We start from the raw sequence: 22014 nt of genomic DNA, 5'->3' as shown, positions 1-22014 counted from the left end.
GACGAGAGTGAAAATGGCGGCCTCCCAATCTCCGCCCAGAGGAGCCGACAACTCGGGGCCCTGCTCCTCAGTGTGCCCCCAGAGAAAAGCAATCCCTGCTGTCTCCTGGGTCTCCGGCCGCACTGTGTACTCACCCGGCCTGTGACTGAGCGTTTCTATCTCTGGCACCCGACCCCATGTGGAGTCTCCAAACCCAGCAGATCCCTGCGGTGCGCTCCCGTGCCGCTCCTCCCCAGGAAGGAAGGGGAGTCTCCCCGGCTCTGCCGCTTGTTGGGTCCCTGCTGGAGGAGCAGTGGCCCGACTGGGTCACGGATCACAGTTTATGGCAACCCCGAGCTGAGAGCCCACGCCTCAGCTCCGTCTCTGCAGCCGGCTTCCCCGCTCCGATACCTGGGAGCTCCGCCGCACTCAGGCACCCCTGGTCTTCCTGTGACCCCAAGGGTCCTGAGTCCACACTGTCCCAGCGAGGGTTCCACCCCCAGCTTAGTCAGTGGAGTGACATCACTCAGCGGAACCGACTTCTAAAAGTTCCGATTTTGTGCTCCGCGGCTCTATCACTTGCCAGAAGCGGCCGACGGAGGCCCCCTACCCCGCTGTCTATCCTCCTGAATATCGCCTCGGATTCACTTCTCCGCACGTCCTACCTTCCAGAAAGCAGTCGCTTTTCTGTTCAGAGAGTTGTTGCTATTCTTTTCTTCTATCTCCTGTTGAGTTCGTAGGTGTTTAGAATGGTTTGATCCCTATCCAGCTGAATTCCTGGGGCCAGACAAAATCCAGGTCTCCTACTCCTCCACCATCTTGCTCATCTCCCCTGTTTGCTATGAATTTCAAGTGAAGATATTCCTGTGTGTTCTGACAAGTCATGGAAGCATCACTGGGGGAGCATTTGGAAAGGAATTACTGCTCGAAAATCTGAAATTCTTTGGGCCAGTTAATGCTATAGAGAAGAAGCCACATTTGGTTGGAGTTCAGAGCTGGTTGAGTCTGTTGGTAATGATTAGCCATGTTTAATCACCCTCATCCAAATACTAGCGGCACAGCCAGGCCACTCCTGGGGTACAGTGATGAGGGGCCAAGTTTATACGGTGGGTGGGAGGGGAGAGAATTTCCAAATCTGGTCACTGAAAGGTAGATAATCCAAAGACCAAACGCTGACCATTGCACTGCTCTCCCTTGGGGAAGCAAATGGCTACTCTGTCCTCCAGGAAAGGGTAGAGCTGGGGGAGTGGCTGTTGCAATCTTGTGCCTCAAAACTGCACCTCATCTCCTTTCTTCTACCAGACTCTCATTTTGTGAAAGTTGAGGAGTCCCCAGGAGTGAACTCTGTGGTTTGGAAGATGTTTAGGACAGGGATTTTCATCTGTTTTGTTCACTGTTCTTTGCGCAGAGCCCAGCACCAGTGCCTGATGCATAATGGGTGCTTCATATCAGTATGTTTAAATGCATTAGTGTAGAGATTCAAAATTATTGGGGTGGTGAATGGGGAGTGCCTGAAAATTGGAGGCACACCTCTGTGGAAAAAAGGGTAAATGGTGTCAAAACTCACTTTCCCGTAAAGCCACTGTTGCTTCCAGCATCTGGAGTCTGACAGAAGTTGGGATCTAAGGCTGACTTTGGTTTTCCTTTGGTTGCCCCCACTTTCCACTGGATTAACCTAACCCTTCACAGGTCAGAGGAGAATGCAAAGTGTTCTAAAAGGGCTCATTAAAAAAAAAATCATAATAAATGAACTCTGCATTGGCCAAAACCTTTGAGAGGTTGTTTCCAGTTTGGGAGACTCACACACCAGCCATATTTACTGAGCCCCCAGTCAACTATTTTTAGTTTCATGTTATTTTATTATTTTTTTTATTGAGGCCAGCTGGCAGGTAACAACTTCAATTCCCTAAGCTTTTTTTTATAGTCAGCAACATTTGTCTGACTTTGCCTGTCCTTGTTCTGAGCGGGAGGAAGCTGGATGTGCAGAAGGTCAGGTTCCTCTGCTCAGTGATTCCTGCAGGTGGACAGAGCATTTCCCTACCAAAAATTCCTCAGAGGCAAAATGCTGTTACTGGGCTTTTAAAACACCCGAAACCTGAGGGTTATCTGGATTCATTTCCAAAGCCTCCTTTGGAAAATTCTTAGAGAAATTTGAAGCCAGAAATTAAAACACCGTCCCAGCAAAATGTTAAAAAGTAAAAGAGAAAACACCTGTTATGTCAAACTGAGAGCTCTCGATTTCTTTAGAGTTGATTGCAAGGTACTTGCCACCTTTGCAAAATCGGTCATTCAGGAGATCATCCTTTTTAAAGGCACAACTTAAGGGGAAACTCAAGCAGAAATTCTTCCCTGTCTCCCTCTGCTAGATCTTCTCGTTCTAAAAATCCTGGGCACACACAGCACACACCCCCTTGTACACCATGTCACCTCCCAGATGACGCTGAGGAACTGAGTCACGGTCAGCTCCTGTGGGACCAGGAACTTGGTGTTGTCCAGCGGGGGCAGGAACCTGTCCTCGGGGTAGCGCTCCCTTACCGCCTGTCAAGAGTCTCAGTGTGACTCTCTTTTGGAGAAGGTACCAAAGAAGTGCTCTGTTCTCGGTGTCTTAGGAACTTGGAACAGAGACGAGGAGGTCATTGGGTGGGTTTTGGTTTTTCACAGAACAGGATATTGCAGGTGCTCTCAGGAAGCACAAAGGAGTCTTACCGGGATCTTGTTGGGGAACTTCTAGATTCTAGCAACTCCCTCTCTTCTGATTGCTATGACCATCGAAGATCAAATTAATACATCAGCATGTAATAGAAGTCTGTATCTTCTTTGCTCCCTGTCTCAAGGGCCAGAACCCAGACAGCTACTCTGAGAACATCACCTAAACTCTTCTTCTGCTTGAAGGGTCGAGGCTTTGGTTTTTCTGTGGAGTCTGCATTTTGCTTAACAGCTGTGTCTGTGTCTGACTTAAAAAAAAAAAAAAATCCCACAACTGGGCCCTAACTCATTCCTCAGCTGCTTCCAAACTGCCCGCAGGAACCTAAAGGAGGCCCTTATGTACGGCTGTGTGACATCAGGCCTCTCCAACCCTCCCTCTCCTCCCCCTCCCTGGGCAGGAGGAGGTTAGTCCTGAGGCTGGAGAGAGAACAGCCACCTGCTTGCTGCTCAAAGTCACTTTGCTCACGATCAGTTCAGAATTTGTCTTTGCTAAAGACATTAGATTTACAATGTTGTGCTCTAACATGGACCTATGGGCCTAAGCTAGTAATGAAGCAAGTTGATGATGGAGTTCACTTCACCCTGAAATATGCTGCTAGTTTTCACAGTAAGAAATAGATACTCCAGAAAGGTGGAGTGATTTGTCCGGATAAAAAGAGGTGAAACTGTGGTTAAAATCCAAGTATGCATCGAAGTAGCATTAGTCATAGGGCCCTGGTGCATCTCCCACGGAGACACGACTGCCTTGGGGCCCCTTTCTCATCCCTATCTTAGCCTCTTGTCTTCTTCCCTGTCCCCATCCATACCATTCACCCAATCCCTCGAGCTGTGGGCTTTCCAAATGTATTTCCTACCACTCAAGAAAGAAGAATTCTACACATTCCATATCAACTTCAGGAGTTTTCTTTCCATGGTTATCTACATTTTACTTAAAGAAAAGAGTCATTACTACCATTATGACTTTGTAGTTAAAATAGGCTATGCTATGCTGCAGTAAGAAGCATACCCCAACATTCAATAGTGAAACATAATGGGGCACCTGGGTGGCTCAGTCAATTGAGCATCTGACTCTTGGTTTTGGCTGTGGTCGTGAGATTGAGTCCTGAGCTGAGCGTGGAGCCTGCTTGGGGTTCTAGCTCTCTTTCCCCTCTGCCCCTCCCCCTGGGTCATACAGGTTCTAAGAAAAAAAAAAAGAAAAGTGAAACGTAACAAAAGCTTGATTCTTACCACATCACAGCCCAAGCCCAACTCATGTGGGAGGCTTTCCTGTTTGGCTCTCTTCCAGAAAAAATTCAGGTTCATGTGTGGCTTTACACTTGCAATTGTGTCTTGTCAAAGTCTTTGGCTTCCATGAGTTCAGAGGAGAAAACAAGGGGAAGAGACACACTTGCTCTTAACCTTTTCAGACTCAGTGACACCTATTGGGTGTCCACTCACCTTCCACTGATGAACAGTAACCATCTGACCCTACCTATGATTATAAGCACTAATTTTCTCCACCACAAAGATTGTTTGTTATTTTCCCAGCAATTATTATGTTCTTTATTGGTTTTACATTTTAATATTGCACACAAAAAAAGAGTGGGGGCCCTGAGAGTTATACCACTTGGGTTTGAACTCTTGATCTATCGTCTACTAGCTGTGTGACGTTGGGCCAATTGATATACCCCTCTCTCTGCCTCAGTTACCTTGTGTGCAAAATAATAATAATAATAATATCTACCTTGTGTGACTGTGAGCATCAGATGAATCAGTTAATACATGCAGAGAGCCTTGAAACAGTGGCTGTCACATACCACTCAATAAGTGGAAGTTACTGTTTTCACCATTTGGCTGATGAAGATCCTGAGGCTCAGAGAGGTGACACAGAGTCTTTGAAACAGACAAGGTTGGTCTGGACACCAGACATGGCTTATCAACAGCATGAACTTCTTCATCATCACTATTATCCCTCACTGGAATAGGAAGGAAGAACACTTGTGAAGTGTGTTTGACACTGTGCTAATCGCTACCCATATTTTCTCAATTATTTCTTCTAAAAAAGAGAACCAAAGTCCAGAGACATGAATGACATGCTCTGGGTTGCTCAGCTGGTGGGATTTGAACCTGTGCTTATACCACACGAAACCATGCTTGTTCCATTATAATATGTGTCCCATTCTTGACTTTTAAGCAGAAAACTTTGGGGTACAAAATCTTGTGGTCTGTATAGAAATATTTTCTGATGCAGCCTTCTAGCAGTGTGCTCATACCAGACTCTCTGTACCTTGCACTGTGCAGACCTTCAGAGTTCAGATCAAAATGGAGCATGAACTCACTATCCCTCCTGATGTGAAGACTATTTCTTCCCTAGTCCCCAAACGCCATCACAGATGGTCTTTTTAGAAACCATGCATCCTTGAGTGAAGGTGAGTAGGCTGTCTTCGGGTCCTCTGGGGTCTCAGGGTAAGTGATTTGAGGTCCTGCCTGGCAGTGCCCACAACCTCCAGCCATAATCCCTGGTCTCCTTTCAGGAGTCAGCTTTGCAGATGTTTGTGTCTTATCCACGGGGATTAAGAAACATGAAAAACATCCTTTAGACACAAGAAAGTAGGTAGGGGAAAAATAAGCCTAATACGGGTCTGGAAAACAATTTGGAAACCCAGTTGGAGAAAGTTACAGGCCTTGATGGGATCAGCCACAGAGGGGGTTCCAAGCCCTTTCTAAGATCCTAAGCAAATTCTTTTTTTTTTTTATTTGTTTCCCTCCTTCACTCCCTCCCTCCCTCCCTCCCTCCCTCCCTCCCTCCCTTCCTGTCTTCCTTCTTGGTTAAATTTATTGATATATACAATACCTTGTCTCAAACTAATTTGGAACTTAAAGGTCACCCTAAGCAAATTCTTGCTTTTTGCACCTCTTGCATTTGTTATAATGTACTCTCCAAGACATCTGGGCATTGGCCCTCTGGCCTCCTAAGAAATCTCCATTTTTAGAGTTCTGGAGGTTGGGAGGAGGACACAATGCCAGTCAGTCGCCATGACCTGCTGGTCTGGTGCATTAAGAATTTTCCCAGCCTGACTCCAGCCATGTGACCTGATTTAGAGAAGCTTAGTTATGAGCACTTTGGGAGCTGCATTAGTTAGCTATTGCTGCATAACAAATTACCCTAAAACGTAGTGGCTTAAAACAACAAGCACTTCTTATTTCACACAATTTATGTGAGTCAAGAATTCAGGAGCAGCTTAGCTGGGTAGTTCTGTGTTGGGGTGTCTCACCTGGTTGCAGTGAAGATGTTGGCCAGGGCTCGAGTCATCTCACGGATTGACCAGAGGATGGCTCACTCATGTCTCTGGAAAGCTGATGTCAGCTGTTGGCAGAAGTCCTCAGTTCTTTGCCACAAGGACCACTTCATCATGGTGCTTGAATGTCCTCACAACATGGCAGCTGGCTGCCCCTGGCTTATCTGATCTAGGAAGAGAACAAGGTGAGAGTCACAATGTCTATTTTTCCCACAGCTTTATTGAATTACATATAACATTTTGTATAAGCTTAAAATATAAGTTTAAGGTGCACAGTGTAATGATATAACTATATATTGTGAAGTGATAACCACAATGAAGTTAAGAGGTTCATCACCTCCCATAGTTACCATTTTTTGGTGTGTGGTACCAACTTTGAAGATCTACTCTCTTGGCAATTTTCAATTATATAATACGGTATTGTTAACTGTAGTCACCATGTTATATGTTAGATCCCCAGAACTTACTCATCTTATAACTGCAAGCTTGTTCCCTCTGACCACCTTCACTCATTTCTCCCACCCTGCTGCTCCTGGCAACCACCAATCTCTCTGTTTCTCTGAGTTTGGTTTTTTTAGATTCCACATATAAGTGAGGTCCTACAGTATTTTATGACCTAGCCTCAGAAGTCATACACTGTTGTTTCTGCACTGTTGTTGTTTGCACAGGTGAGCCCTATCAGTTTGGGAAAAAATTATGCAAGACTGTGAATACCAGGAGGCAGGGATCATCAGGGCCCATCACTAGGCTGGCTACCATAGGAGTTATTTTCTCTGTACTTCTGTTTCCTCTTCTATAATAATGGAAATAATTGGGGCACCTGGGTAGCACAGTCAGTTGAGCGTTGGGCTCTTGGTTTCAGCTCATGTTGTGATCCCAGGGTTGTGAGATGGAGTCCCACATCGGGTTTTGCACTGAGCATAGAGTCTGCTCGGGATTCTCTCTCTCCCTCTCCTGCCCCTCCCTGCTCGTGCTCTCTCTTTCTCAAAATAAATAAATATGTCTCTTAAAAATTAATGGAAATAATTATTTTGACTCTATAGCAACATACATTTATTATTTACTCAAAAAGAGTCTTACCCTGTTACAGGCACTGTGGTAGGTGCTGAGGGTATGATGGAGAACAGTCACTGTAGTTACGCAGTCTTCCAGTCTTCACGGAGCTTACAGCTTACTGAGGAGACAGACAATAATAACACACACAGAAATCTAGGTAAGATCCCAAGTGCGACTTAAAATGAAGATAGTTAACTGGGGGTTGCGCGTGGGTATTCACACTGGAACTGGATTTGAGATACTGGTTCTTGGCTTACCCACCTTTCCCTTTCCTACCCACTCACACACAATAACTGCTCACTGGAACTTCAGAACTGGGAATGGAGACAGAACAGAAACTGGCCATTCGGGAAATCTTCACTGACTTCACTGCCCGGAGGTCAAGTCCAAACTCCAGTCAAGACCTTTGCGGTCTGAGCCCCTACCTGACCCGCATCCTGCTCCCCCAGTTCAAGCCCTCTGATCTGGTTCAGCTGGTCTCTTTTCTGCAAACATATTCTCTGTGCCTCCTTCCCTAAGCTTTGCTCACACAAAGTCCCTGTGTGGAATGCACCCCGCACCCCAATGCCTCTTATCTATCTCCAACACATACATCCCATTCAAGCTCTGTCAGGTTGTAAATCCTAAAAAGGTCCTGAGGAGGGGCCTGTCATTTTCTGCAGGAATATTTGTTGTAGGTGCAACTCATTTTACATTAATATTGTCAGGCAGGTTTATATTTAACTTTTCTTGTGTACATACAATATGAATAATGCTGGCTCATTCCCAGCAAACTTTTTTTTTTTTAAGATTTTATTTATTTACTTGACAGAGAGATAGAGAGCACAAGTAGGCAGAGTGGCAGGCAGAGGGAGAGGGTGATGCAGGCTCTCCGCCAAGCAGGGAGCCAGACGTGGGGCTCGATCCCAGGACCTCGGGATCATGATCCGAGCCGAGGGCAGCTGCTTAACCGACTGAGCCACCCAGGCGCCGCTCCCCCCCCCCCCCCCCCCCCCCCCCCCACCCCCCCCCCCCCCCCCCCCCCCGCAGCAAACATTTTCTTGACATTGTAGAGGATATAGAGGTAACTAAGACCCATCTTCCATCCGCACTGTGGTGGCCACACTAGGTCATTCCTTTCTTGTTTCTGTTCACTGCATCGATGAGGCTATGTGTTGCTTGGGTCTAATCCAGTCTAGGAAAAAAAAACATACTTGTCAAATGCCCTCCCTGACAGGCCTGGCATCCCAGGATGATTTACATTGGGGAATGGAGTAAACCTAATGCTTCCAAGGAAGGCTGTCAAGTGCTTTTCCCTTTTAAGTCCATTTTCTATAAGTGGACTATAGAATGTTGTGGCTAGTAAAATAACTAAAATATTCCTACTTTGGTTAAAAAATTAGCTTTAAAATCTTAATTACCATGAAATCTTGTGAGGTTCTTCACTTTTTTCAAAATATAGTACTTGAAATATTTGAAGAAATGTTTGAATACTGAAAAAAAATCTAAAAGTCATTAAGAAACAAGTAAATTAAGACCTGCATCTTATGCAGTTAAAGAGAGTAATTAAAAATTAGTTAATCTGGGGCGCCTGGGTGGCTCAGTCGTTAAGCGTCTGCCTTCGGCTCGGGTCATGGTCCCAGGTCCTGGGATCGAGCCCCGCATCGGGCTCCCTGCTCCGCGGGGAGCCTGCTTCTCCCTCTGCTTCTCTCTCTCTCTGTCTCTCATGAATAAATAAATAAAATCTTTAAAAAAATAAATAAAAAATAAAAAGTTAGTTGCAGAAATCATGTTTTAAAAAACCACATAAAAACAAAACAACATAAAAGATTACCCACTGACCTGAAAACAGGGCGAGGGGATTAGGATTGGGGGTACTAACCAAAAGAGACTTGAAGCTGTAATGTTAGAATTTTTTAAAATAGACTTAACTGTGCTTGCAAGGGCTCTTCAGACATGAAACAATGTGGAGGGGCTGCCCTCTTGTGGACCTTGTGGAACAGCCTTTAAAAGGTTACTCACAAATCAATTTATTGTTTTGTTCACAGAATTTGGGAGTTGCAATTTCTTACTCTCAGGTCAACCCCTCGTGTTTGACCCACGAGGCAAAAGAGGGCAACACTGGTTCTGTGGTTTACCCAAAGTCACTTCCTTGAGGCAAGTCAGAGTTACAGATGGAGTCTTCTGATTCCTAACTGGAATTCTTCAACTATTCTTCTGCCTCCCCCAAACCATAAGTCAACAAGTGTTAAACACCAAAATGTGTTTAGAAAGTCATCTCTGTACAATGTACAATGCCTGGTAGCTAGAGGTCATTTAATAAGAGGGATGTGGGACACTGACCATGTTGCCAGGATCTTGCTGGGAGTTGAGAAACAAAGGGGGATAATGCTTTTATTGTGTAGTGGACTGTAAAATCTAACAGAATTGCCACATTTAATATTAGTGTTACCCCCCAGGCTGTATTTAGTCATCATACAAGCACCAAATAAGTAACAGCAGCCAATGGCCGAAGAGGGGCAAGGGGGTGGAGAGAGACCCCTTCTGAGCCACAGGTGCATGAGGAAGGCTGACACCAAGGAAACAGCGAGAACATGACGAAAACAGCAACACAACCCTGCACCAGAGCACCACCCAACCACAGGCAACATTCAAGGAATGTGAAGTTCATGGCGCACCTACAACAAATCCAACCCCATTAAACTCCTGACTAGTCTTTACCAATGCCCCACTCTAGCCATAGTAGTAGAAGAGGCATGCCCACTTCCAGGCATAGGCATTATTTCAGCCATTACAATTCTGCATCAACGTAGATGGCATTCAATCAAAAACTATGACACACACACACACACACACACACACACACACACACACAAATAAACAGGGCAAAAGAAAACTGTCACACACACAAGATACAGACTCAGAGATGACCCAGATGTTGGAAATACCAGACAAGGAATTTAAAATAACTATGGCTAATATGTGTTCTGGTGGGAAAAATGAATAACATGCATGAACAGATGGGGGAACATCACTAGAGAGATGGATACCATAAGAGTAAAATAGAAATGCTGGAAATAAAAACCAAAAACATAGTAATAGAGAGCCAAGGAAAGAACCGGTAAACTTGGAAATGGATCTATAGAAATTAACTAATTGAAAACAGAGAAAAACAGAGTAGAAAGTAAACACAAGAGTGTTAAGAGGTGAGGGACAATTCTGAAAAGTCTAACACAATAGAATTGGGATCCCAGCAGGAGAAGCGAGAATGGGAGCTAAGTAGGGAGATGGGACAGGGGATCGTACTCTAGCTTATTCTCACGTCATTCCTGCTTTCCAGAACCACATGCCATCTTTGCCTTCTCCATGTTCCAGGTCTTTCAAGATCAGAGGCGGTCTGGTGCCGAGCGTCCAGAGTAAGCTTCGAGTCTTTGGGAAGTGAAGATAGTTGCTGGATTTTGTGCATGAGGGACGAGATCGGTGTTGTCTAAGTGCTGCATTTCATCTATTCTAAGGTATGCTTTGTAACATTTTTGAAGATAGTGTGTCTTAAAGTTGATAGTGTCAATATAATAGATTTTTTCTTTCAATGATTAAAATAATGGTGGTGTGCCTGGGTGGCTCAGTTGGTTAAGTGTCTGCCTTTGGCTCAGGTCATGATCCTAGGGTCCTGGGATCAAGCCCCACGTTGGGCTCCCTGTTCAGCAGGGAACCTGCTTCTCCCTCTCCTCCCCACTTGTGCTCTATCTCTGTATTGCTCTCTCAAATAAAATCTTAAACAAAAAACTAAAAAAAAAGGTACATCTTACAATCAATTATATCTTCAATGATGTTACTACTTTAAAAAAATTATTGTCAAACAGAAAACCACACAGAATAAATAGCTTATGTTATTATAAGGCTAACACTTTATGATATGGACAGCTTAATAAGCTATTATGTTATTACAGGACAAACCCTATTATACATTACACCCAAGTCATCAAATAAAACTTTGCTAGCCACTCCCAGAATCCCCCCATCTCTGTTGTTTTATCAACAAAGGGTGCATCCCTAAATTATCTAGTTTAGTTTTGTCCATTTAAAGAAAAAATATGGAATTTCCCTCCTCACCCCTTCTTACAATTTATCTGTTGAAAATCCCAGCATATGAAACCTGTGGCTTCCTGGTCTGGATTGTGCTATTTGCACATTTAAGCTCCACACGTTCCTTTGTCCTCTTTGTTCCTGCATTTTGGCAGCTGGACCCAAAGGCATGATCAGACTCCCCTCCCATCCCTCGGCGAGACTATAGAGGATGCTTTCTTTCACTAGGAGGTATAACATGTCTGGTTGTCTCCTTTTGGAATATTAATGGCAGCTGACGCTCAACATCTAAATCCATTAATCCACAAGGTGTTGCAAAATGGTGATATAATCGCATATCTTTTTCATTATTGGAACACTGAAAAGGTGTTTCCCCCCCTTCTGCTATTTGGTCACCCAGTGGTACAGTCCAGAGGAAAGAGGAAAATGTCCATTTCCCTATTTTCAAGATAATTAATAGGTGACCAATGCTCTTTAATGTTTATGATACGTTTCAATAAGTCGCAATTATCCTTTTTCAAGATCAAATCTAGCAATGTTTGGACCTGTTCAAGTTGGCTCTTACGTCTTTATGAAATTACACAGTAGCCCGTGATAACTTCTGTTCTAATAAGATATTCCAGGCTTTTCTGCTGTATTTCCTGCCAGACTATTTTTTTTTTGCCAAGATGCTCTGGTTTCCTTTGATTAAAAAATGGTATTTTAAGACTATAAACTCAGTAATGCTTATTGGTACTGGATTTTTTCTATGTCTCTTCAGTGTGTATACATCTAGCATATATGTATAAGGAGTGTATATATATATATATATATACACACATATACATATTTTATATATTCTTAAGTTTCTCCCACTACTTCCAATTCAAATTCATAACTACAGGGATTAAAAAAAAATAACCCACATCTGCACTTCCTCTTTCCCACATCAAGAATCCTGGTTCTCAAGAAAACTGGGAATGAATTAAAATATCCCATAAATGTCCATTTATTCTACCCCACATTAATATGCCCAAGTCTAAATAACACTATCAGACTACCACCCAGCTAAGCCAAGTATTTCTGCATTTGCTTTCCTTTTTTCAGTTGTACTCTGTCATCTGGACATACAGGCATCTTATACCATACTGTCTTGTAACTAATTTTTAATTGTACAGGGCTACTATGTTTAATGCCCACCACTAGTCTTTATGGTGCTATTTCTCTAGTTATTTTGGTTTTCTAATGGAGCTCATTTTCTGATAGATTCCTCAAGAACAGTTTAAGGGAACACTATTTCCCAAATTCTTGCATTTTCCCTTGAGTATGTTCAAAATGTTACTCCATTTTCTTCAAGCACAAAGGATAATTGTGGAAAAGTCTGATGATCATCTAAATTTTTCCTTGTCACTTGCTGTTTTTGCCTACCCCTAGGATTTCTTTTTTAAATTAACTATGTTAGTCTTGGTGTTGCATGTTTTGGATCAATAATCTTGGGTACAAGAGTGCACTTTTGAGGGGCACCTGGGTGGCTCAATCAGCTAAGCGTCCCAACTCTTGATTTCGGCTCAGGTCATGTTCTCAGGGTTGTGAGCCCTGTGTCAGGCTCCGAGCTCAGCGCGGAGTTTGTTTGAGATTCTCTCTCTCTCCCTCTACCCCTTCCCATGCTTACATTTTCTCTTCTCTAAATAAAATGTATTTTTTTTTTTGAAAAGTGGTCTTAAAAAAAAGGTTCAAAATTTTAATTAGTAAAGTTTTCTGAAATGATCCTTTTCCCCTTCAAAGACTATTATCTATATAATGGAACGTCTGTCCCTATCTTCAATATTTCTTACTTCCTAATCTTTTTTTTTCTTTTGTTCTAATTTTTTACCTCCTATCTTTTAAGGCATTATCTCTAGTATTTATTTGCTTGTATTCCTTCTGGTTTAGCTTTCACTTCCGAAATGTTTATTTTTAATGCTTATTCTGAGTTTACCTTAAGTTTTCCCAGTTCTAGATTTCCTCCATATTCTGTATCATTTTAATAACTTTTACCACATTTTCAAATGGACTGTTTTTCATCTGCTCTGTGGGCCTTTTTGGTAGATTTTCACTATCTATAAAGATGTTATTCTGCTCTTTTTAAGTGAACATCTTAAGAGATTGATTTAAAAGCTTTTTTTTAAGTGAAATTAGTTTTCTTTGAGAAGGAAGCATAGTTCATGGGAGCTTCTTGAACATTAAATTTTTAAAAAGATTTTATTTATATATTTAGAGAGGAGTGGGGGCAGGGTCAGAGGGAGAGATAATCTCAAGCAGACTCCCTGCTGAGCAGGGCTCCGATCCCAGGACCTTGAGATCATGACCTGAGGTAAAATCAAGAGACAGCTGTTTAACCAGCTGGGCCAGCCAGGGGCCCCGAACGTTTCTAGTGTTCAAAGACGGTATTTTGCTGAGACTTCTGGCTGACCTGTTCCTCCTTCTACTTGTATTTCAACCTCTTCTCCTTTGCTTCTCTTGTCCCTGTCCTGCTCAATTTTGGTTTTCCTCGCACTAGTTTCTCTTCTGTGGGGGACCCCATCCCAGGAACCTTGGCCAACTCGGCAGATCAGTTCCGATAGTTCACATGGACCAGACCAGCCAGTTCCTTCAGATGCCCCTTGTGCTCACTCACGATGGGAATGGGAAAGCCTCTCCCAGGTCCAACACCACTTGCTGTGTGTTTTAATGGCTATTCTAATGTTCTGTTCTCAGGTCCAGTCGATGCCCTATTACCTTCCTCTGCTTTTCCATCTTGTGGAATTGTGGCTGTTGGTGGCTTGTCTTCACCCACTTATATTTTGTGATTTAAGAATACCGTCACCGAAATTTGTACAGCTGTTCACAGGTTTTTGGTTTTGTTAACCAGTTGCTGTTACGTGGGGATTCGGAGACGGGAAAACTATGGCCCTGCTGCCATCTTCCCCTCCTCCCGTACGATTTTTGAAGGTTTTCAGCTAGTTCCATTTTCAGACTCAGCTTGGGCCCCTGGCTTCAGAGGAAGCTGCGTGTGTCCATTTACTGAGCCCATCTAAACGTCTCCTTCCTGTTGGCTTCTACCGCTGCAGAACTGATCATTTTTTTGCTAAATCACTTACAACTTATCCCTCTGTTTCCTTGCCTGATGTCTCTTCCTCTGTTAACCTTTATGAATTTATGCTGTTTTATTCCTTTTCTGTCATTTAAGTGGCATTTTCAGTGGGCGAGGAGATAAGCATTTGTAGACACTGTTGGAGTCACATTCTTAATTTGTTCCAGAACAGGAAACATTCATAGAGAGCTCGAATTTGCTTGCATTCTTTGGGCCTTTTTCAGGTTGGTTTTTATTTCTTTTACAATTTTTATGCTGTTTCTTACAATTTGTTTTTTGTTCCGTTCTCTTTATCCAAGAGTCTTCTATCAAGTCTTATTTAAAAATTAAAATACTCTGGGATCCCTTTACTTTATCCTCTGTATCTCAGGTAACACCTTTGTCTCCAGCCAGATCCGTCCTTCCTTACCTCCCCCCTCCCCTACCCCTCTCATTCCTCCCTCCCAATATTCACTGGCATGGCTGGTTCTCTTTCCAGGTCCCTGCCTATGTCTTTGCAGAGTGTACACATCACCAACCCTGACGCTTTAGGATCTTGCATCACACTTAAGACCCTAGGTTAAGGGATTTTCAGTCCACACTTTAAAAAAGACATAGTGGGAAAAACAGGCTATTTTGAAGTTTAAGAATATTAACAATAGAAGTAGCTCTTTCCACAGGAGGCTGAAAGCAGTTTTCCTTCACTGTCAATCCATAACCCAAGCAAACCTTCAGAGATAACAGAGCACTGTGCCATGTGGGCAGCGATCTTTGACCCTTCCAGCTATCCCTCCCATGCCAGCAACTTTGTTTTCAATTCAACCCTGAAAGAGACAGGAAAGGGCAGGGGGTAACACTTAAAGCTTGAGAAATAGTGATTCCCTCCAGGATAAAAATGATTACAGAATTGTGGCTTTTCATTTACCATCCTTATACTTGACAACATGACAGAAATCTTTATAGAGTAGGTTTTTATCAATTCCAGGGGACTTGCCCCAAACCATCAAAACTTCCAAAAACTGTCAAAAATAAAATGATTTCTCTACTTAGCTTATGAAAATATAAAAAGCTGAACAAAAGAAATAATTACATAGTTAATATACAAAATGTACGCTATTTAAAAAATGGCATATGTCTATGAATAAATCTTTCAGTCTGGTAATTGATGCATTCTCAAACAGCACTTCAAATTGATATTCTCTTGCAGGCAATAGCCTCCCAGCTGTCTGCATTTATTGGAATATTGCTCTCTGAACACGCAGGCATTCAGATTTGTTAAATATATCCTCTTCTGCTTCTGGAGTTAGTTGGATGTTATCTTTGACTGGCGACAGGGGATCCGGCTTCTTACAAGAAGGCAGCTTTTCAGAATCTCTGCAAAATATAATAAAATGAATTGGTGTTTTCAGGGTACTAATTATAGAGAATAGTCTACCTAGACCGAAGAGAGGTATATAAAAAGGAAAAGACCTTTCAATTTGTCCTAATTTAATATATGACACGTTCAGGTCTCCTCTGAGTATCGCAATAAAATTTGAGTTTTGCTTTTTAGCTCCCCTTTCTGCTTCCTAAATCACCTTTCGAGGCAGGTGCAAGGCCACTACTAAACGTGTACTAGCTGAGGCAGAATGAGTCCAGTAAAGAAACTTCAGTCCCTTTCTCCCTGGCACGCTTCTCGAGGCTGGCTAAGCACCAACCGAAGTGACGCCTGAGCCAGGTTTAAGCCCTGTCTTATACTCCTCCCTCCCCCCAACTTATTTTTTGGCTGGAAGGGAGCTCCAGGTCTATAAAAATTCATCCTGTTATGAAGATAACACAGGTAATTCTATCGCCTGTCAACAAAGTAGTCTTATTTTCTAAAAGGCACTATTTTTTTTTCCTAAAAGGCATTTAGGCATACTTTTTGTACCCTCAACTTCTCTTCAGTGGCAGTTCTCAAAGTATGGCCCACAGGCCCCTAAAAATTTCCAAGATCCTTTCAGGGGGTTTACAAGATTAATACTATTTCATAATAATATTTAGACTTTATCTGCTTTCCACTGTGCTGACATTTGTACTGACGATCCAAAAGCAAAGCTGAATCAAAGCGACTGGCAACTCAGCACGAATCAGGACACTAGCCCCAAACTGCACAAGAAATACTAGCAGCACTTGTATTCTCCAGCTCCATGTACTTGCAGTTAAAAGAAAAAAGTTAGTCTCACTTAAGAACGTTCTTGATGAAGTAGTAAAAATCATTCATTTTATTTAAATCTCAACCCTCTCAACTTCTTAGTACTATATGACAAAATGGGAAATACAACATGAGGCATTTCTGTTGGTAGTGAAGTATGATGGTTATCTCAAGTGAAAAAGCATGTGCAACACCATGGTTATTCAAATTTAGTTATCTGGCAAAGGGCTTCTCTAAAATGAACAAAGAGGGCACCTGGGTGGCTCAGTCAGTTAAGTGTCTGCCTTCAGCTCAGGTTATGATCCCAGGGTCCTGGGATCGAGTCCTGCATTGGGCTCCCTGCTCGGCGGGGGTCTGCTTCTCCTTTTACCCCCTACCCACCCTGCTCGTGTTTTCTCTCTCTCAAATAAATAAATAAACATCTTTAAAATAAAATAAAATACAAATAAAATGAACAAAGAAAGCCGGTTGTTACCCCCAAGGAAACAACTAACAGGATTTGTTGCCAACTATAAAATTCAAGCTTTCAAGTGAAAGTCAGAATTTTGGATAACCTGTATCGGCCACCTGACAGCTTCTCAATACTTAAAGACTTTCTGATAAAACTGCGGTTTCTTTATATTGTATAATGAAATGTGTCTACATTTGGAAGATAAACACAACTCAACAAATCAACATTTTCTAGATGACCAATGCACGCGGGAGTAAAAGACACACTCAAGGTGCACTACGGACGGACAGACTGTAATGAAACACAGAATATGAGAAGTCAGTTGACTTGGTTTCATATCTGATATTGTAACTAACCTTTAAGAAACCATCCCTTGTTGAATGTTGGTATAATAAAGTAGAAAATTTACAGCTAAATAAAAAGTCTATTAAATATGTTTCCCAACTACAAATATGTGTGGAGTCAGATTTTCTTCCTATACTTCAACCAAAACAACCTATCAAAACAGATCAAACACACAAGCAGATGTAAGAATCCAGCTCCGTCCTATTAAACCAGTTAAGATTTGCAAAAATGTATAAAAAAGTCACTCTTGTCACCTTTTTTTTTTTTGTTTTGGAAAAGTTATTTTTTTGTAGCAATATACTATTGATTTTAATATGGGTTTGTCATCGTTATTTAAACATGTCTATTTAATTTCTAAGACAGTTAAATATTGACAGGTATAACCCCACATAAACCAAAATATTTTGGGGCCCTCAGTAATTTTTAAGTGTAAAGGGTGCCTGAAGGCAGATATTTGAGAACTGCTGCTATATGGTTTAATCCTAGACTTTACACAATGCAAAATAAAAATAATTGTGTCCAGCACTTATTTACAAAGTGTTTCTGCTCAGATCATCTCATCTGATTGTGACAACATTTCTATTAAGTAAGGTTTAATCCCACCACCCATGTAACTTTCCCTCTATTCTTAGCACATTTGCTTTATTGAGAAGAACAAGGGAATAAATTAATTATAAATCGTGGTACTCTGAGACTAATTTTGTAGTTTAATGGAAGGAAGTACTGTGTGGCTCATAAAGGTAAATATACAGAGGGTCCGCTCTTTTTTATTTATTTTTCAAAGATTTTATTTATTTATTTGAGAGAGAATGAGAATGAGAGAATGAGAGAGAGAGAGAGAGAGAGAGAGAGAGAGAGAGAGAGCACAAGAGGGGGGAGGGTCAGAGGGAGAAGCAGACTCCCTGCTAAGCAGGGAGCCCAATGTGGGACTCGATTCTGGGACTCCAGGATCATGGCCTGAGTCTAAGGCAGTTGCTTAACCAACTGAGCCACCCAGGTGCCCAAGGGTCCGCTCTTTTAAAACAGTGTTTGTTCTGGGGCGCCTGTGTGGCTCAGTCATTAAGCAGCTGCCTTTGGCTCAGGTCATGGTCCCAGGGTCCTGGGATTGAGCCCCGCATCGGGCTCCCTGCTCCGCGGGAAGCCTGATTCTCCCTCCCCCACTCCCTCTGCTTATGTTCCCTCTCTCACCGTCTCTGTCAGATAAATAAATAAAATCTTTAAAAAAAAAACAACAGTGTTTGTCCCATACATTAGAAATCTGGCACAATCATCACATATGCTCAGTGATTTTCCCCATTTCAGATGTGATGATTTAGGGGAACAAATTGCTTTAAATCTAGGAATATGATAGAGCATTACATTCCCACCCTCGTGTCTAAAACAACTTTATTTTCAATACAATCCTGAGAGACTCGTAAGGAAGGAAGCCAAGACACTTAGGCCAGAAAAAGTCACTTGCTTAACAATAGACCCTGGCAGACCAAGAACTGCGGCTTTTTAATTTGTCATCTTTTCACTAAATGAAGGTATAGACATCGAAGTTAAATATACTTAAAAAGAGTCAGCTAAAGAGAATAGACGAAAATAATTCTCTTAGGATAAGGGAAAACAAAATTGACTCCTATGAAAACAAAAAATTGGAGAAAAGTGATAGAAATTATAAAAAAAAAATTTATCCTTAGAGTAAGTAACAAGGCAACTCACTTTTTAAATCCAAAATTTTTCCAGAGCTCATTGATTTTTATCTGTAATCCTGGCCTGTTCTCAGCATTATGATGATTCCTCTTCTGGATGCTCGATGGCTTCTTGCTGAGCCCACTGACTCGGGCAGGAACTAGAGGCTTGATCTTGGTTGTAGAAAGATTGTCCACAGAATTAGATTTATACAGCCCAGGAACCTGAAGAGTAAATGCCCCTTTTAATACTGTTTTGTTCAAGCAATGACCTTTAGTTAATTTCGAACTACTCTCTGCACATTAAAATAGAAATGTAACCAATAAACGTAGTGTAAAAATGTTTTTTTCACTTAGTATGTTTTGATTGGATAGTTTTCCTTTTCACATGTAGAAGTGAATTTTGTTTTAAATAGGTTGTTCAAACAGATCTCTACTGACATTTAGCTTTCTATCCAAGGGTTGATTTTTATCCTGTGGGAAATATGGAGCCATCAATGTTTTGTTGTTGTTCTTTATGACAGTAAGAGTGCGGCATATAAAACAAGGCTTTCAAATTGATGAAGTTGCCAGAGGAGGTATAAAGAACGGGAACGTTCACACATTAAAGATATCTTGACGGGGTGTTGGTGAGGGGAAAAGGGAGAGAGCGAGAAACAAGACAAAGAAAGAAACATTAGAATTTGGATAGGTTCAGATGTGGGGTTATTTCTCTTTACCCCCTGCAGAAGAAGGATCGAATTGGCAGTTATAAAGAAAAGGGACCCAGGCTGCCTGGGTGGCTCAGTCGTTAAGCGTCTGCCTTCGGCTCACGTCGTGATCCCAGGGTCCTGGATCGAGTCCCACCTCGGGATCCCTGCTCAGCGGGAAGCCTGCTTCTCCCTCTCCCACTCCCCCTGCTTGTGTTCTCTCTCTCGCTGTGTCTCTCTCTGTCCAACAAATAACATCTTAAAAAAGAAAAGAAAAGAAAAGAAAAGAAAAAGGACCCTAAGATTTTGAAATTAAATGACAAAGAGAATAATATAATGTTAGGTAGATGAAAAAAAATATTCTGAGAAGAGCTGGTTTGAGGTATAACAACAACAACAAAAAAGGTGAGTTTCATTTTGAATAAAGATGGATATTGGGGAGCAAGAGGGAAAGTCCACCTGGGGAGTTTTCGCCAAAACAGAAGTGACATTTAAAACCCTGACAAAAACTCTGAGAGCAATAATAATAATAATAAAGATGACGAAGACGACGGTTTAATGTCGACATAACTTCTTTTGGGAAAGTACTTTCTACATCTCCAGTCCTATTTGTCACTGCAAATAATTTTGGCATCTTTTCAGACTTTTTACTATGATTATATAAACATACACAGTTTGCATGAGTATTTTGAGTATTTAAGCAAAAATACCACACCATACATACTGCTTCATGTTCTTCCTCTTTACTCAAAAATAATATGGACACCCTTCCAAGGCAGTGTAGGTCTGAAAAAGCCTTTTGCACACAAAGATTTTAAAAAGAGTCTTATATTTACATATTCTACATTTAAATCTTTAATATATTTAGGATTTATATTTGCATAGCATGAGACGAGGATCTTTTTTCAAATGGATATGCAGACCATTTACTGAAATTTTAAAAAAGTTTTTATGCTGTTTAGAAAAATAATGTGTTCACTATGGAAAAACATGAGAAAACAAGAAAAAATTCACCTGTACTCCCACCACCTAAGAGCTAAAACCAATTATGTATTTAATAGTTCACTCCTTTATTTTTAGATAGGCTATTTGCAATTTTCCACTATTGTAACCAATGCAGGATAAGTATTCCTGTACTTAAACTCTTTATTTCCTTAGACTCGAGTTTTAGAATGTACTTATGGGGTTGAATTATTTAAACCCGTTCAAATTGCTTTCCTGAAATGGCAGAGCAATTTATACACAATTAATTTGTGATTATTTTCTCACTATACACTTATAAAAATGAGTAATTAAAATTAAAAATATTTTTTGAAAATCTGAGAGGTAAGAAATTACATTTCATTATTTTAATTTGCATTATTTGACTACTAATGAGGTTACACACGTTTTTATATACTAATCAACCATTTCTACTTTTTCTTTTATACTGTTTATATCCCTTGTGCATTTTTGAGTTAGAAATGAGCATTTTCATATTAGCAGGCAAGAACATTTAATAAAATACATAAAATATACTTTAACTGGTGAGCTTTCACTATGTAGTCATGGAAATATTTATATATTCTGATTAAAAAAAAACCTGGCTTGTTGGATATTCAGTTTCTAGAAGGTCTTTTGGCAACATACATCAAAGGTTTAAATCATATGGACCAGTAATACCAGCCCATGGAATTCATCCCTATGAAACAATCAAAAATGGTATGCAGATATTTATCCACAAGATCTTGAATGCAGTACTATTTACTACAGTAAAATATGTTTAGGGTAAATGACAAATGTAAGGGAATTAGCTAAACTCATACAATGGCATATTGCTCAGTTGTTAGAAGTAATCCATAGAAGCACATGTAAAAAAGACCTGCAAGAGAAGATAAGGGTTTCACAACTTCACCACCTACAATCAGGTACAAACATGGTCCTAAAAGGACTGAAAGTAGGTGTTTTTCCTATAAATAAAAATATAGGCACTTTAATTTTTAATTTTGTTGATATTCCTCAGTTTCTGGTAATAAACATACACTGCTTCTGAAATTAAAAAATATTGTTTGTTTTTACCTTGTTTCTTAGAAGTGTGTCTTTTTTCAAAAACTGAGATAAACGTAGCTTGGATTTCGGATTACCTTGATTATCAAGTGACTTCATATTGTAGTCAGATTCCTAGATTCCCCCAGATTAAAAAAAAAATTAGATTTTGACTGTGGATTCTTTATGACAACTAACCCATATTCAACAAAACACGAAACAAGTGAAACAAGAAAATCAGTATAAATAAAAAATGTAATTTCTCGGAAAAGTATGAAACACGAAACATACTCAAAAGTATGAAAAGAAAATGAATCGAAGTGGAAATGGTGTTTGCCAGTTTTCCCCAAGTTTCACTGAAGAAACTAGCAAGATGCTTTAGCTAAAGGAAATTGCATAAAATAAAGGATCTGTTTAAATTTGAAGGCTTTCCTAACCCTTTCAGGAGCCTGTCAAAATGCTGACTCAAGTAAGACAAGTCTCCTACCGCAACGTTACTGGTTT

At 41.1% G+C, this 22014-nt stretch overlaps 1 protein-coding gene across 2 annotated transcripts in view; it reads right to left on the bottom strand.

Annotated features, from left to right (window-relative positions):
- Window positions 1-15110: 15110 nt before the first annotated feature.
- Window positions 15111-22014, bottom strand: part of EXO1 (exonuclease 1) — a 37476-nt gene continuing 30572 nt past the window's right edge. The window contains exons 13-15 of one of the 2 annotated variants that reach the window (XM_027611253.1): window positions 21544-21645; window positions 18828-19021; window positions 15111-15528 (exon numbers count right to left, since the gene is read on the bottom strand). In XM_027611253.1, the coding sequence (XP_027467054.1) occupies window positions 15387-15528; window positions 18828-19021; window positions 21544-21645 (438 nt within the window). In that variant the 3' untranslated portion in view covers window positions 15111-15386. The remainder of the gene's footprint in view (window positions 15529-18827; window positions 19022-21543; window positions 21646-22014) is intronic. The other variant, XM_027611254.1, reaches the window with a different exon arrangement.

The sequence above is a fragment of the Zalophus californianus genome, chromosome 10 (genome assembly GCF_009762305.2).
Source record: "Zalophus californianus isolate mZalCal1 chromosome 10, mZalCal1.pri.v2, whole genome shotgun sequence".
NCBI classification, from domain to species: domain Eukaryota; kingdom Metazoa; phylum Chordata; class Mammalia; order Carnivora; family Otariidae; genus Zalophus; species Zalophus californianus.
Note: the sequence above shows the minus strand (reverse complement) of the source record. Positions and strands in the feature narration are given on the sequence as shown.